The sequence below is a fragment of the Pezoporus wallicus genome, unplaced genomic scaffold (assembly GCF_028554395.1).
Source record: "Pezoporus wallicus isolate ANWC-B61680 ecotype Strahan unplaced genomic scaffold, APGP_CSIRO_Pwel_v1 contig_14703, whole genome shotgun sequence".
In the NCBI taxonomy this organism is placed as follows: Eukaryota; Metazoa; Chordata; class Aves; order Psittaciformes; family Psittacidae; genus Pezoporus; species Pezoporus wallicus.
In genome coordinates this window covers 814,079-831,415 of record NW_026635616.1, presented here as the reverse complement: position 1 = coordinate 831,415, position 17,337 = coordinate 814,079, and the positions used below count along the sequence as shown (strand labels likewise).

The 17,337-nt window shown below is 39.5% G+C and overlaps 1 protein-coding gene across 1 annotated transcript in view; it reads left to right on the top strand.

Moving 5' to 3' along the window:
- The first annotated feature begins 541 nt into the window (after window positions 1-541).
- Window positions 542-17,337, top strand: part of KCNK2 (potassium two pore domain channel subfamily K member 2) — a 105,147-nt gene continuing 88,351 nt past the window's right edge. Inside the window, exon 1 of the mRNA XM_057397034.1 lies at window positions 542-719. Within this exon, the coding sequence (XP_057253017.1) occupies window positions 686-719 (34 nt within the window). The 5' untranslated portion in view covers window positions 542-685. The remainder of the gene's footprint in view (window positions 720-17,337) is intronic.

Genomic DNA, 17,337 nt, shown 5'->3' with positions numbered 1-17,337 from the left:
AGTATTTTATTCCCTTCTTTTTTGTGCTGATCAGTAACTCTTGATACAGTTGAGAGAAGATGCTTAAAAGCCTGGATTGTGACTGCTGCTTGGGAAACTCACCAATTAAAAAAGGAATAGTTGCAATGTAAATCTTCCTCCTTTAAACGGTGGAGCAAATTTTATACTTTGAGGCACACCTGACTCTAAAGCGTATTGGGGATCTTTCAGCAGCAGTTAAACTACATGCTGCATGTGCATGTTTTACATGAATGATGTTTAAGAAAAGAAGAATTAGTGGAAACACTGATTTTTGTCTATTACTTTATAGTAAAGAGGCTCTGGTCTTTTAAAACCTTCTGGGACATTTGACATGCAATTATTCCATCTTTTAAGGGACTCGAGGCAATTTTGGTTCAAGTTTCTAAGTGCTTCTTAACCTGTTCAGTCAACTGCCCTTTGTAAAGTACTATGAAAATGTAAAACATTACATGAATGCCATGTATCATAAATAACTTACCAGTTTATTTTTATGTGTACATTGAGTATTTTGGGCAGGAAACACAGAGAGAAAACACACGTGTACTGCAGAAGAGAATATGTCATGCTGAAATGACTTGCTCGGAAGACTTCTTAAAAACAGCAGTAAAGGAAATGCTTGATCTTAGAACAAAAGCATGGTGACTTCTGACTATTGCATCACCAAATGAGGAACCCACAAGCAAGACATAATTTTTACTGTAAGTACCACTACTACAGACAAATACTTATTAACATCAAACTTTACATTTCTTATAAGTTTCGTAACTTGAGGTGGTAGATAAGAATGTAGAACTAGATTATTCGATTCATAATTAAATCAGAAAAAATGCCACAATGATGTACATATCCATTCTAGAGAAAGGTGTTTTATTTCAGTTAATGGTCTTTCCTTTGAAATCTTGATTTTGTAGTAAGGTCTGTTTAGACATGAAATGTGTGTATGCACGGAAGATTTGCTACATCCAAATGACATAATTACATCAGTTATCAAGTATGCTGTTTACTGAGAACGCTTATTTGGGAAGATGGAGCTATCCTTAATTTTGCTGTGATCACAAATATCACTTAAATACTGCACATAATTTATTTACATATAACAGTGTGATGACTGATTTGGAGTTTGGAGATTGAGAAACTATTGAATAGAGTGATTTTTACCCCCAAAAAGCCCACTTTAAATGTGTTTTCTCTGAAACATCTTAATGTGAGTAATCTACTGCAGTCAGATATTGGAGATCCTTGCGATTTTCTTTAGGAATTGTCAGCAGGTATGTAAGTTTTGGCAGGAAAGTTTTCTCAGGACCTGAGGAAAATCTTAGCCAAAATCTCAAGAAGAAAAGTTTAATGCTGTAGTGACTGCATGAAAGAGAAAATCTGCAGAGCTCTATCAGATTAGAGACTTGCACTGTAGGTTTCTGAATTAGAGATGAGTCTTTCAAGCCAGGAGTCTCTCAAGCCACCACAAAAGGAGGTTTTCTTTCAAAGTAGTATTTCCTTTGCTTTTGTCTATCTTTTTTTTCCTTGGTTGTTGGTTTTTTTTTTGTCTTCTTTACCCCCAGAATAACTTTAGAAAATGTCTGCTTCCTTCCAATGTGATGCATGTATGGTTTTTGTTTGTGAGCAGGAATTTTTCCCTTCTGCTTGGTTGTCTGCAGTCTTCATTGAACATAAGGGTAAACACAACCATAAGTACTTTGTCGGGCTGGGGATGAATAACTTATCACCTTCATAATGAACCTCTAGTGCCATGTAATAGAACTTAAGTCTTTGGTGCAGTTCTGTTGTTTGCAAAGTTTTGTGTCTTCTTTGGATCACTGTTTCAACATTTCCGAAAGTGAACTAAAATTTCTCATTCCTTTAAATGCTTGATTATGCTGAAATGATGCTTTCAAAAATGCATAGAACTTTTTATTTATTTTATTTTTCACTTTTCAGCTTTTTGGTGTCTATTGGGTGAAATTGCAGAAACACAATATTTATATGTGAAAAATACTTTTCAGAAGAACAGGGAAGGAAGTAGTAAGTCTGTTCTCTCTGAAACAAAAGAAAAACCAGAACAGAAACAAGCCAACAAGATCAGATGTGATTTGCTCTGAAGGTTGTGTCTAATAGCCATTTAATCTTTAGAGTTATTGATCTGAATATCTTTATGGTTATCGGTGCTATTTTGGTATTTGCAAGACATGTGTTGCAACAAAAGCCATGATCTAAAGCGAGAAAGGTGAATAAAGAGAGGTAAGGAAAAATCATGAACAGCCTATTATCACAACCAGCACATCAACTGCTTTCTCTGAGAGAACTGGAGAAGCTGAGGTGAAAGGTTGTGAAGAGAATGGAGGAGAAAATATTTCCCATTTTTCTAAATGCTTTAGAAACAGGTATTACATTTGAAAGCAGAGGAGAAAAGTAGAAGGCTGTCCCAGAACTGAAATTCACTGATTGACCAACCGCTTACCTTGCAAATATATTTGGTGCATCCTAGATCATGCTTCAGGCAAATAGATGATGTTTTATTCTTGTAGCCTCTGTTCTGTTATTCCATTAGTCTTCAAACTTCCTAGTTTTCTAGATTAGTTAAGGAGCTGCATCAATAAATATAGGCAGGCACTTTTCAGCCCACTACAGCTGTAAGGACTTAGTTTACAGACATATTCTAAATTTATGTATGCTTAGTATGTATGCTTTGTGTTTCTCCGGGCCCTTGATGAGAGATCTACTGTGATCTAGATTTTAAATTTCATGTGTACCAAGGGCAGGAATGGAGGAAAGCTGAAAAATGTCTTGGAGAAGATAATGGGACAGGGTTTGAAAACCTGATATAAGCAAAAATCTAGATGGTGATTAATTCCTAATACCTATAAGCTTTATGAAGTCAAAAAGATAAGCAGTGCTGACAAAGCATATTTGAGAAGTTGAGAGGCATCATGTTGAGATTAACCTTTCATACTTCCTTTTAATGTGATGGGTTGATACAGATAAAATATATGGTGGTTTAATTTTCTTATACACATAACCACTTCCCATCTTAATCTGTAATTAAAAGAGAGCGTTTACTTTCTTCATCCACTTCTGGAAAAGAAAGGAACCACTCTATGTTGGCAGGCAGATTCATATAACATTCAATGCTGTATAATGCAGAGATCTTCAGTATGATGCGGTAAGCCACAAAATAACACGAAGACAAATACCTTTTTGGCCTCCTTCCACTGTTTTATTTATTACATCCTTCTTTATTTTTGACTGGTGGAGAGGAAAAAAAATACTTGACTTGAAGTAGATGCAATTGCATCTTTTAAGACAACACTTACTGCATGAAACATTGCAGCAAATGCATAGAGTTGTCCATGCATGATATTTGAGTTACTCAAAGAGAGCACATCTTTCTAAAGGGAGATCAGAGTGGGCTGGGAGAGGGATGATTTGATAACAGTGTTCCTGTAAAGATAAAATGCAGGTTCACAGTGAAATGTAGTATACCATAGTATGGGATTCCACAGCAGTCTAGTACAACTTTCCTGGGTTTGGTTTGGTTGGTTGGTTGCTTTTTCCTACCTCAGTTTCACATCCTCAGGATTTTAGGCCAGCTCTAAGAACTTTTTTCTCAACTGTTCTGTCTGCATACTTTGACTGTTCAAGCTGCTCAGGTTCGGGTTCCTGTTGATACAAACAATCCAAAATGTTTGAGCAAAAGAGTCCAGTGGGATTTTTCTGAATAAGCACTGAGTTACAATAGCCATGACTTTAAGTTTTGGCCTCCTTGTTGGAATAGCATTTTGCAACAGTTGAAGCATTGTTGCAGTAGCACTTTACTAAGTCAATATCAGTGATGACTGTTGCAGAACATCAGTCTATCTTCAGTGCTCAGCTTCTGTTCCTAGTGCTTTGGAAGAAACTGGAGATCAGCTTGCTTTCATCACTGTTTAGTCCTTGAAATAGCAGGAACAGCACTTGATGGAGTAAATAGGTGCCATGTTCTCTGTAAATTGCTGTAGCTGTGATAGGTGTAATGCTGTTTTGCAGCTGTGCAAGGTTACAGCGTCAAAGCAAAGGGTTCTAGTGGTGGGACCAAGGGAAGGTGAGTGGCCAAGAGCCAGCAGTGACAAGGATGTGACTTTTAGTGCTCGCTGTATATGGACTTGGGAAGAAGAGAGAAGAACTGAGTAGTTAGTAATACAGGCATAAGAGATCCCATTGTCAGAAAAAGGATGCCTGGTGATAGAGCTTTCTACAGAGAGCTTTTTAACTCTCCCCTTTGTCAGGCTAGATCAAACTGACCTGAGTACAGCTCTGCAACTTTCCATCCCTGTATGCTTCAAAGAATTAAAGTCCTTTCTCTGCTTAGACTAAACAATCCCACTTCCCTAAAATAAGAAACAATTGTGACAGGACTTTTACTTTAATCCTTTTGCTGAAACGCTGATGGTTAACAGAGCAGCACTAACACCAAGGTTTTATCTTTCTCAAACTTCAGCAAAATCAGCCCTTCAAGAGGAATACTATGACTATGTCTTTTAATTCTTGAAATAAATCCATTGCTTTGCAGGGACACTTAAATAATTAATCAGCATGCTTTATTTTATGTGTTTAAAAAGACTGTGTTCTGTTGTGACACCCTGAGAAAGAGTTTAGGATTGCTCTTTAAAATATGCTTTGCACACATTCTGCAAGAGTCTGCACTCTCAGATCTATAAAGACAAGTCATTCTTAGGTGTAAAAGCAAAATTCCTTTGTTGGTTCGTAATGTTTTAAACACAAATCCATTTTAATTGGTGCATTTATTTCAGAAAAATACGAAACAAGAAACAAGACTCGAGATACACGAACCCACACGAAGCAGCAAAAACGTTCAATTGCCACCCAGTGAGCTTGGAGCAACGCATTTTGCAAAGTTCTACTTAAAAAAAAAGTAGAGATCATTATGGGTTTCTTTTTAAATGAACAGTTTCTTTGATTTGCAATATCTAAAATGCTTCAACTAATGCCTAAGCTAACAGAAAGACATTTGCCCCCTGTTTAGGGCACATACTAAATATCAAGCTAGATGGAGTGTCTTTTTTCTTAAACTGAAACTAAAATTCCTTCTTTTCCTGGATGAATCGTCCTCTTGTAGCAGATAACTTTGCATGTTGCCAGGGGCCACAAAGTAGCACTTTTAGGCAGCTTTCTAGTTTTAACTTTGAGGCAGATCTTTGATTCTGGCTTATGAAGTGCATTTACAAACAAGCAATGACAACAAAAGTCTACCTTGAAGTTCTGATTCCAGCTGGCAAGAAACTGCATTCTAGAAATGCATTGTCTGTGTAGGGATCTGTACAAGTGTGAGGCCACAAGGCTGGTAGCACTGAGTGAACAAGGAAGGTTCAGCTGGTTCATGTCTCTGCCTGTTTTGGCTGAAAATGGAGATATTTTAAAGGCATGGTTTGGATTTTAAACAAAGATTTAATGCATTTGTGGATCCACAAACATCACTTTTTCAGAAAGAAAAAATCTATCTGAAAAATGTTAAAAAAACTATAATGAAGAATGAAAAACTGTTTTCACTGTGACGGATACGTTACTGGGATTAATAGGCAGAAGAATTGTGATTCCTGGAAACTAAACATTAATAAAGTGATAGTCATCAAAAGCTCCAGATCTGATCTTTGGGTCAAATTAAAGTCTACTACCATCATCTGGAGTGTCTTACTTCAGGGGATCTTCAGGGATATCCACATATCCCATATTAGTTTATATGACCTCTGTTAGATGAGGAATGCCTGTTGTGGATTACATGTAACACAAAAAAACCTGCCTCTTCTTGTGAATTCTGAGTCTGCATATGAAATAATTCAAATGTTCCAAATATATCCTACCATCTCTTTGGATCTCAGTTAATTTTTGTCTTAGTCTTGGACTCTTTACAACTTAAACCAGCCACTCATTTAAAAGCTTGATGGTGAAATCAAGTGATTCAAAATACATAAACTGAATTAGGAAACTATTTTATTTACTTTGGGATCAGGATTAAGATTATAATATAATGCTTTTTCCTGGTGATATGTGGTGGGAAGAGAAGCCCAGAGAAGAATAACTTTTTTTTTTCCACAAGTTTATTTAGCAATGTTAGGAGTTGTTGTACTGGAACAATACATTGGACACAGATAGATCAGCTGGAAGGCAACTTGATGGAGCTCATAGCCTCACTTTTTCCTACTCCTGATAAGTATGTAATTCTCAGTATATAAAATCAGTTGGATTCTGTACAGGCATAGCAATCCTTTCGGAATTGACTGACAAGTGAAAGAAACCCTGCCAATCCCGTGTTCTGAGCCAAAATATGTTGCTTATTTCTGTGTTTAACTGGGACCAAGCCTTGCATCAAAGCTGAAAAAAAATATTTTTATTTCATATCTTTGCACTAGAAATGTCAGGCATAGGTTATACAGGAGAAAAATGATTTTGGCTCGTTCTAAGATTTAGAATAATGTATTCTCCTATTATAAACTGAGTATCTGTTAATACCTGAAAAAAAATCTTTCTCAACAATCACTTGCATGATGGACTGGTGGTTGCTAAACTGCTCATTTGAAAACGCATTGAGTTGCACAGTAATCTCAGAGCCTCCAGTTTTATTATCCTTTAGGCCACTGAGAAATGCCTGCTGTTATGTTGCTCTGTTTTCATTTTCATCATGCTCCAAACCAGAAAGGTATCACTGTCTCAAAATGTGTTGGTAGGTAATAGAGAAAGGCTGGAGAAAGGTCGTATCTCTCGCAAGCTGATAAGACCATGTAACTTAAATTTAAATAGAAACCACATTATATGACCAGAGATAAACAACTTCTGGGTTGTAGTATAATTTATGAAATAAAAAACATTATCATTAAGGGCACCTGGGACTGTAGCACTGATGAATAAGGCAAAATTCCCATTAAGTTGCCTGTAGATATACGCTGGGTCCTTGCTTGGTTGAGGTGAGGTCATTTGTTTGGATTCTCTCTGCTGCATCTAAGCCTCTTACTTTTTCCCACTCTTCACAAAAACACGTGTACAAAACAAAAGCTCCTCAGTGGGAGACATGCCTACATAACAATTTTATCTTGCTAATACTGCCTTTATTCTCTCAAACAGATCTTCCAATTTTCCCTCCTACCATTTGCTTTATATTTGCTCACAAAACAACTTAGCGTATTGTGTGCACTTAAGTACACAGAGGACAGTTAGTAGAATGCTAAAGAAAGTGCTGACACCACGCTCTGTTTTCTCAGACTTGTAACTTTACCTCCAAAAGACTCTGGCAGAGCTGCTGCAGGATGCCTTCAAAGTCTCATTCTGCCCCATTCCTTGGTTGATGAGGATAGCTTCAGAGATGTTACCATACGGTGGGAGGGATGCAGAGGCCACACCAGAACTTGTGCAGGTGGTCTTTGTCATGTGAAGGACAGGACCTCAGCTCATATTCCCATCTATAAACACATGGCTTGAAGTTGTGCTGCCTCAGTAGCTCTGAGAGTTGAATCTTCACCCCCTTTTTGGAGTATTCTAACAGTTTAAGTCAATGATGCCATGCTGACTGTACATGCTAACTCACACATACACCAAAAGAGTTCTGGTAACTGACACATATACCAGAAGAGATCTGCCTTCAGCCCCACTGTTCCTATAACATGGAGAAATCAGAGCCTTGAACACCTGATTACACACCTGAAAAAGAGACTGTATTTGCCTGTTACAGTACCAGTGCTGCCCAGACTGCTTCTGTCCAACAGTGCTGTAGAAAAAGAGATAGATCACCAGGGTCCATCTGTAGTGTGCATGTTGCTGGCTGAGCCTCGTGTACATAGTCTGATCTTTCACATGAATAAGATTTGCTTCCAAAGAAATCTAGGCAGGCAGAAATCAAACATTGGAGCTGAGTGCAACATCTTGAAAATCACAATGAACTTGTATTTTATACCTTTTGTGAAGCTGTGCTACCTCCAGTGTAACCTTGGCTATTGCAAAGGACCAAATCAGATACTGAGATCATATCCACTACCAGTTCATCTAGGAGAAGGTTTCTAGTTTTCTTGAGGCCTTTTATAGAGTGTTGTAGTGCTTCAGATGAGATATTGACCACTTTTAAATGTTACTGTAATTATTTTAAGGAACTTTGAAAACCATTGGTCAAGAAGAGTATAAAAAACACAGTTGCAGAAATAATCTGGTCTGGGACTGAAGTGGAAAGACATATAGCCCTTGTTGCTGATGTATATGCAGATATAACACAATGGAAAGTGATAGGCATCATCGTACTTTTGCTTTGATTTGGAAAACCCATGTAAAGGATAAACTGCAGGAGACTGAGAGTAAAGTCCTATTAATGTGTGAGTCACTGCTGCCTTGATTTGATGACCACTAGAATACAGTGAACTATGAACTGGCCAATAAACTGAACAGTTGCAAGGAAGTGGCAAGGAAGGCCTCACCGAAGAGCTCTGGTGATGAAGCTCTGCCCTGCTGTCATCTCTGTTTCGGAATATGAGCTATACTCCACCATCTGTCTTCTGGGCTATGATCATCTCTCTTCATACCATCAGCAAACACAGAGAGGCAAGACATTGAGGAGATGCTGCATGCTACTGCTCCCCTTGTTCTTTGTATCTACTGCTTGGGGTCAAGTCCTTTCTGAGGCTGAGGCAAGTACCACCTAATGTGAGTGCAGTGGCTTTATAGTCGTTCTGTGACTCATTGACCAGCTCTTAGCCTGTGCAATAAAAGCCACACAGTACTTGTTCTCTTCAAGATGGAACAGAATTCTTACTTTTAACAAAGTATGTGATACAAAAGGAAAATTAAGTGTAAAACTCCATTGAAACCAATACTGAAACTCAGTGAAATCAATATTTCATTACAGGTATTTAACTGGCCAGTTTTGAATCATCATTGCCTGTGTAGCAAGCATTCAGGGAAACTTTAGCTACTTAAAGCTACTGCAAGAATCTTGGTTTTCTTGCTACATAAATGCAGCCTTATAGTATAATGTCCAAAAGAAGCTGATATATAATCTATACCTTTAACCAAGGCAAAGAAAAGGTTAATTTAGTGAACAAGGAATTGATAGCAATGGTATACTTTTGGTATTCTTAAAAGATACACAATACATAAAAGTGCATCTGAAAAGCCTATCTTTTATGAATACAAGGAGAAGAAACTGTTTCAGCAAAAGTAAAATCCTCAGAGAGAAGAAACCATGTGTTACTGACCTTGCAAAATATACATTTCATTTATACACTTAATTCCATTGATCCTGTTTTCATACAGGCTGTAAGGAGGCTGGGATACTCATATTCAAGAATCTACTTTAAGTTTCTATTCAATAGAGAGAATTACCAGCAGAAGCTGATGCCACCACTGAGAAGAGCTCACCCAAACTGCTATTGTGTGGTAAAAACAAGGCACATAGGTGAGGAATGAAGTTCTCTGTAGAAGTTTTCTCTAAGTTACAGATCCTACTGCTTCCATAGAGAACTGAGCGCTTGTGCAAGCAACAGAATATCTTCACAATGCCAACATGCTTAACACAAGCGCAGAGCCATGGAGTAGGGTGACTAAAAAGATCAAATGGAAAACTGGTGGACATAAAATGTCTCTCAGCAGAAATGCAATGACAGGAAAGAAAAATGCAGTGATATCCAGGAAAAATGGGTTTTGGCTTTGCAGAAGTAGCTGGTATTTCTAGTAACAAACACTGCAGAAATTCTGAGTTTAGCTGTGGGCAGAGAACATCTTCTTCACATAAAATCAAGTATATTTAAAGCTGTGGGGGGACAGGACTGTAACAGGAGAGTGATAGCAGAACTGTGGATGTCTCCAGCTATCTGACTTGAGAAAGTGCTTTATGGCAGTCTCTGTGACAGATCTCTAGACAGAAAATCATCAAGTCTTAAGCAGAGGGTTGTTTCTGGCACAGGTTGGCAGTTCCTAGAGTTAAGAGTGGGGTGGATCTACTGTCATCTCTACTGAGCTCCCCATTGCCCATTCGAAAAGGCTTTTCAAAACGTACTCACTGATCCATTGGATACTGTACACTTCTTATTTGCAACTAGCATTAAAGTGTGCATCAGAGCTCTGTTTCCCTTAATCGATGGGAAAAATTATGGGGTTGGAAGTGTGCTTTTACTGAGTTTATTCAACACTGCATAGTGCCTTAGCCATGCACAGCTTTTGTGCATGGTTGCAATTACACACTGTACTCTAGCTACAGGTGTCTATTTGCATCACTGTAGATAGCATATATAGCAATAGGGACGTAGAATGCTCATGAAAGACTAATGGCTTCATCCAGGTTGATGGCAGACAGAATAGGCAGCAGGAATGCACATAGGGCACAACAAGGACAAGGCTACCATGAAGTAGGGATGGTGAGAAATTTTTTTGAGGTCTAATAAAACGTCTTTCATGACAGAAGCCAGTTCTTCAGGAAAAACCCCTTTGCGCACAGGAAAGCGCCAGTCTATGAAACTGAAACTTCCCATGGGAACCTGCATTTCAGCTCCACCATGGACACAATAGTGCAACTGCTTGATACTGCCAGGCTAATTGAGGTGCTGGATTAGGCAGATTACTACTGTCTCTTGGTTCTTCCATATTCCAGGTGAGGGTCCTGACGTACAGTTTAGTTGCTTTTGCAGGAAGTGTGAGGGTCTTTCTCTTAGTTCTTAATCAAAACCCCCCAAAGCAAGCAAGCAACCAGAGCATTCATTCTCACAGTATATGGAAGATGGCATGTGAAGAGAAGCATGCGTGGGAAGATCCAGCTTCTGACTACCTGTGCAGTCAGTGCACATGCTGCCTTCTTAGTTTAGCTTCAGCAATTACTTGGCTTCTTAGATCCTCCTCAGCAGCAAATAATATCAGGCTATGACACACTTTAGACGAAACAAGGAAAGGCTTTTATTTACCCAAACTAAGAAGAAGAACTCTTAACAGCACAGAAAATGGAGGTGGAAATATCCTGAAAGGAAAACATTTAGATAACCAAACAACCCACAGTCAGCCCATGCCCACTGCTCTGATTTGCTTTCCTAGCTCTATCCATAAACACGTATTTTGCTCCCTGTGACTGCTGCAGAAAGGGGTGTCCTCCTATTCACCAGCATATTTTTTTCTATTTCACATGGAAACAAGCAAAGACTCTTCTGCGATTTCCACACATGTGTTATAAGCAGCAGTATATTGTAGGGGAGAGTAACCTTGCTAACCTATGCAAGTAGCAGAGAAGAACATGAGGATTATTTTAGAAAGGGTAAAAAAGGGTCAGTAATATGAAGAAGCAGAAAAAGCAGACAAGGGGCGTTCCCACTGCTTTTTAAATCTCTCTTTAAGTTATTTACTTGGCACTTTGCTCACAAATTAGTTTTTTTCATTCATCTTACTATTTAATCACAATTTTTAATTATCCTAGTAACTTGAGGCTACTTCTTAACTCAGCAATAGCTTCATCTTCTGTTAATAAGTGGCATATATCCTTGGCTTTGACGCTTACTTGCTGTGTTTTGGCTTTGGAAGAGCATGCAGTGCAGGGCACCGCTATTGCCTCTGAAATCTCCAACCTTCTCAAGTTATCAGTACAATGTTTCACCCTGATGATGCTAATGTAGCATAAAAATGTTCAGCTTTCACTGTGGTTCTTAGTGCTACTGTTGCTAAAAATAGAGATCAGAGAACAAGTTCTTAAAAAAACAGGGTCTATTCTTAAAGACATTCTTCCAGCTGAATTTTTTCTCCTTAGTGTGGAAAAGGGACAGCCTTGTAGGTTGGAAGACAGAGCTGTAGGTTGGAAGAGAGTTACATCTCAGTCAGTGTGTGTGATTGAGACATTTTGGGATTAAAGTCTTGGGCTTTTTTGAGCCGCATGCCAAATGAACTCCCATGCTGGGGTTACAGAGCTCATGTGGGAGTGGCTGCACTGGTTTGGAGGCTGCTGGGAGACATGAGCCAGTGGGCATGACTTCGTCTGGGATGCAGAGGCCATCCAGCCCAAATCCACAAGGGAACAGTAAAAGATCTGGGCCTTGCTGAGCTATCCACTCTCCCCACAGCTCTCTGAAGTCTGTGTGGCTCTGTGAAGTCTGGAGAATGTGGCTTATGGGTTCAGGAAGGTTGACCATCTCTCCACTGCACCGAGCCCCTGAGACAAACCTTGTTTTTGCAGGCAGCTTGTCAGAAAACTCTTCTTCATAAATTGACCAAGCCTCTGTTTTACAATGTTAGGTTTTTGTTCTCATCCTCTCTGGTGAAAGAAGCTGGCTCCTCTCGTGCTTTTTGTGATTTCCAGCCAAAATTTATTCACAGTATGGTTTTGGGTTTGTGCCAGCATGGTCCATTAGCAAAAAAAGTTCTTTTTCACTGAGCTACACATTGCAATCAGATGTCTTCCTAGCCTCCATTTTGCCAGAATAAGTGATCGGAGCTCTCCCGGTTTCCTCTAACACAATCCATCTAGAAGTCTTTTCTGCCTCTTTGGGTTAATTTTTCTGGAGCATCAATGACTACAGCTAAGTGCCCTTTTCCCCCTGATGTTTGACTGGGGCCAGTGAGTTATCATGCAGCACTCTGATAGTACTAGCTGGCCAAACGCCACCTCCTATGTGTTGTTAATACTAGCAAAACTAATCAGTAGAAAGAAGATGGTGGGCTTAACCACCGAATTTAAGGACTTCTAATAGATTTGGTTAAAACAGGCTGTAAGGGCCCAGCTTATTGTGTGGCACTTCTTTGTATTCATTCAGTGATAACACCAGGATCAGGAACCAGAACACACTGGACCCCATGGGTAGTTATTAGGTGCCCATATGCAGTTTGTAGATGGGTCTGAAAGAATCGATACCCCTAAATGTGTGATGTTTGGTGGCTTTCTGCAGGGGCTGGCCACACTGGGTTCCTTTCAGAAAGTGCAAACTCTCACCATTCACTTATAGGAGATCTACTGTTCAGAAGAGACTCCTTCCTATGGCCACAAAGCTTATTTTTGACTCAGGTTGAAGCAGGGGTTTAAGCATCATTAGACCCTGCATAACCTTAGGCAGAAGTGTAATATTCCGTATGCAATGTGTTCCTTTGAACCAGAACAGATCAACTGCAAAAGGAAGAGGAACAGCATCAGCTTCCCTCCTTCACAGGCTCCAGAATTACATATATGTGATGTTTGTCAGTTTGCCCATTGCAATTAGAAAGATTTATCACAGTTACAAGATCCAGCCTGGCCACTTGCATTAATTACCACCAAGAGCACCCTATGGTATCTGGAGAAGATACAGAAAAAAGATGCATGCATTCTGTGTCAGGAAAGTAGAATAAAATGGGAGGTTTGAAGGACCTGGAATAGCAGCTGAGGACTACAGCTATTGCTTCTCAAGAAATGCACCAGGCAGAGGGATTAAAGGAGAAGTTTGCCTCTTCAAAAGGGAAAGTTTCTAAAGGGAAAGATGGGCACAAGCTAGCTACTCTTTTTTTTTTCCAGTTACCTCAGGCCAGAGGCAGTGGATATTATTTAACAAACTGCAATTAAAGTAGAGCAGTCTAATTACCAGGTTGCACTAAAAAAGTCAAGTCACGCTCTTTGAAAGAATGAAAATCTGAGAGGATTAATTGCCTGTGAAGTGCCTACAAGAGAAAAACATGTAATATTTGTAAAAAACCCCAAACCCCAGAGCATTTGTTTTTCCCTGTTTGTGGGATCCTAATTTTGAGATCGTATTGCAGGAGATAGCCCAAAACTGAGAGAAAAACATGAGAATCTGCCTTATGTTTGGAAGGAGCTGTATTAGTTTGCCAGGCTGCAGAGCACTTCTGGATAAGAATGCAAGTTGCAGAAAGAAAAGAGGTGATAGCACTGTAGACTGGGCTGACAACCAAGTCTTACTTAAAGACAAAATGGATTCACAAAGTAAAACAGTAGCTTCAACAGCTCAGTTCTCATGTGGAGTGAATTTGCAAGAAGCAAGGTGGAAGTTTTCACTTGAAGGAAAAGATGGGGAGCTAAACAAAGCCTGGTCTTTGATAGAGCTACTACTCTGGCAAGAAACAAAACTGTCTGTGGGAAGCTGTACCTACAAGGAAATTAAAGGTAAGTATTCTGCACAACAAAGCAGATTGTTCCGTGGAAATTGCTCACACAGAGTGCTATTTTAGATGACTGAAATGCCCCCTTGAACAAGAATGGAATTGTTGTTGCTTGTAAATTGACTATTGATACCCAGTTCAATATGAAATCTTAAGTCAATTTGAATACAAACGAAAAAGCCCAGGTTGTGCAGTGACAAACTCAGTTCCATAATAGCTGTGAACTAGCTAAATACAATTGTGAAGCAGTCTCTTGAAAACATAGAGTTTAATTTATTGTTGAGGGAGACAGGAGCTGGAAATGCATGTGGTACTTCATCTCACGGGGACAGTGTATAAACTAGAAGGCCAGAAGCACTTGGAGGTAGAAAGCAAATCAGCTTTTAAGAAACCCAAACTATAGCCAAGATATAGGCAGCAAAGAAAAAAATAGAAGGCAAATTTCACAAAGAAAATGAGATTAAAACAGTCACTAAGTTGTAAGAGAACAGTAAGGAAAAGGTAGCAGAAAGATCAGAAGTTGTTAAGTGTACATTCATGAGGAAAGAACCCTTCTATCCATGATCATGATATCCATTATATATTTTGGAAATCTGAGAAACACGTGTCCATTACAAAGGAGGAAAATGTCCCAGTTCCCTCAGTGCACATTTCCAGTTGAGCACGCAGAGAGCTGAACCACAGCCTGTTAAAAACTCCTTGTCCACAGAGATCGCGCTATGCAGTGTTGTCAAGTCACTGTTTTCTAGGCCCCTTTGATAAAAATGGACAGGACAGCACTTTTCCACTTCAAAGAATTAATGAACTAAAGAACACTTCATAATGTTTAGCATATATATACACTATTGTAATGAGGCCAATACACATGGCTTACCTAGCTACACATAGAAGTCTAGTACTGGAGAGAAAATTCATGGTAAGGACTAAAGAAATAAGTCCCTTTAAACAATTGGCATGCCCTCCATCCTAAATTAACGGTGGACTGTGTTTTGGCTTGGGTCATATGTTGATTTTGATTATGATGGGTAAGTGGGTTCCTGCTGTAGTTCCACTTTACCCAAACCCAAGCTGTGTACACTTTTTTTTTCAGGTACACTTCTTTTAGTGTTTGTCTTTTGAGCTTTCCTGCACTTGGTGTTTTCTGAGAGCTGTGCTCTGCTGAACACCCACAGAGACTTCTTAAGCAGGTCGACTACTTCTGGTCATGCTATGTCTGAGTCCTTCCCACTCCGAAGCAGATGCAGGCTGAATGCCACTGCTGTACTGGGGCAAGACCCAGGCATGTGCTGATCCCTTGTCCCCTCACCTCTCAGACCCAGTTCCCATGCCAAGGAAAGCTGAAGCCCAGAACCTGAGCATGAGCCAGGGCATGTTGTAGCCGGGCGTTGGTCTGAACGCTCTGTGGAGCAGGACCCTGGGGCATGCTAAGCCATGCATGGGAACATAAATACAGACATAGCCATAGATAATGTGGGAACTGAGTGCCTGTAAGTTTTCAGGCTTCCTTTGAAGTCGATGGGAATTTTCCTGAGTAACGTATGCATAAAAATGGAATAAAAGTGTTCAGTTTTTGGCCTGTTAGGACACGGGTGCCAATAGTAAATGCTTTATTGCTGAAATCATAAGAAGCTAAATACTTGGGGAATTAAGAATACACTACCCAATGGCTTGCTGGTTAAAGCATTCTTAGGGAGGTAGAAAATGTGGGACCAGATCTCCTCTCCTGTCTCCTGAGCGGATGCTTCAGCTACTGAATTCAACTGAGTACTGCCTTTTGCCTCTTTCCTCTCTCCCTTTCCTCCATCCCTTCTCCCTTTTTATTCCATCCTTGTCAAGTACTTGAAGAAGCTCACCAAACAACATCTGGAATCTGAGGTGCAGTTGGATCCTTCCTCAAGAGACTTAAATCCCAGTGCTTGACAGGGTTTAGTACTCTTCCTGTAGTGTTGCCCTGAGGCTGGTTGATAGCAACTCCTGGAAGACCGCTGTGAGTTCCTCTCATGGGTGGCTGACTTTCCCCATATGTTATACAAGGAGCTCAGGCTCTAACCATATGTTATAACTCAGGCTCTAACTTTGGTGTACATCTGTTGTGGTTAACCAAAGCTAGATGCGTCACAGCAGAGCATAGTGACTCTTAAAACTCTGTGTTGCCTAAGCCCAAAGCCCATAACAGCCAAGGCAAAATCACAAGAGATAATGACCAAAGCTGGGCTGACTTTATTTACAGTGGTGTAATCTAAGTCAGCAAGATCACATCAATACATAGTAACTGACAAGATGTCAATCTGGAGTGGAAGAAACACCAAGTCACCTGCCCTTGTCCTCTCTTACTGCAGGCAGCTAGACCATGTAATTCCTTCCATAAACTGGTGACCCTCCAGCCTCCAGCTTGACATTTTACATTCAGTAGCATTAAATTGATAGGAGTCTAAGGAAAGTACAGTTCCAGACTTTACTACTGCAACATCTTGTAGGACAGTATGTCTGTAGTAAGGGGTCCAGAGTATGATTGCAGTAAGATAGGGAGTCCATGCTGCAGGTCAGAAAGTCACGCATCTCAGTGCCAGTAGTCTGTTCAGTGAGTGATAGCTCTAGCTTTGTTGCATTATACGAGTGTATAAACAAGTTAATTAAGCTACTAATATTTATTTTAGTATTATAAACTCCTTATGATATATCGATATGTTTTTAGTTTTATAGTAATAATTAGAACTTACAGCTAGTGTACAAATGCGGTATGCGTGGACAATACAGATGTGTGCCTATGTAAAATGGGGTATGTTGAAGGATGCATTGCTGTTGGTTTATCAGTAATACATATCCCTTTAATGTTATTTACTTTAAGAGAAAGATGGGTTTGATACTTTAAATATAAGTTGTGTTTTTCCATATATAGCTTTCTGTTGAATATTCTAGACAGCATCTACTGTGCATATACTCTTCCCTAAGTGGTCATTTTGAGTGGCTAATAGGTCAGCAGTTATTGACAGGTTGCTTTCTTGTCTAAATATAGAGGAATGTGTGTATCCTTGTACACAGCGGGTGTTCGAGTAATAATGAAAGTGATTGATGATAAAAAGCTTTCTTTCTACTCTTCTGTCATCAACAACCAATTGGGATCAAGAGAACACTAGGACAGAAATTAATCTTCCTTCAGTTATTCTAAACAGTCAACTGATGGGAGATTTCTTTGATCTCATTCAGTTCAAATTGATTAATTCTGTTAAT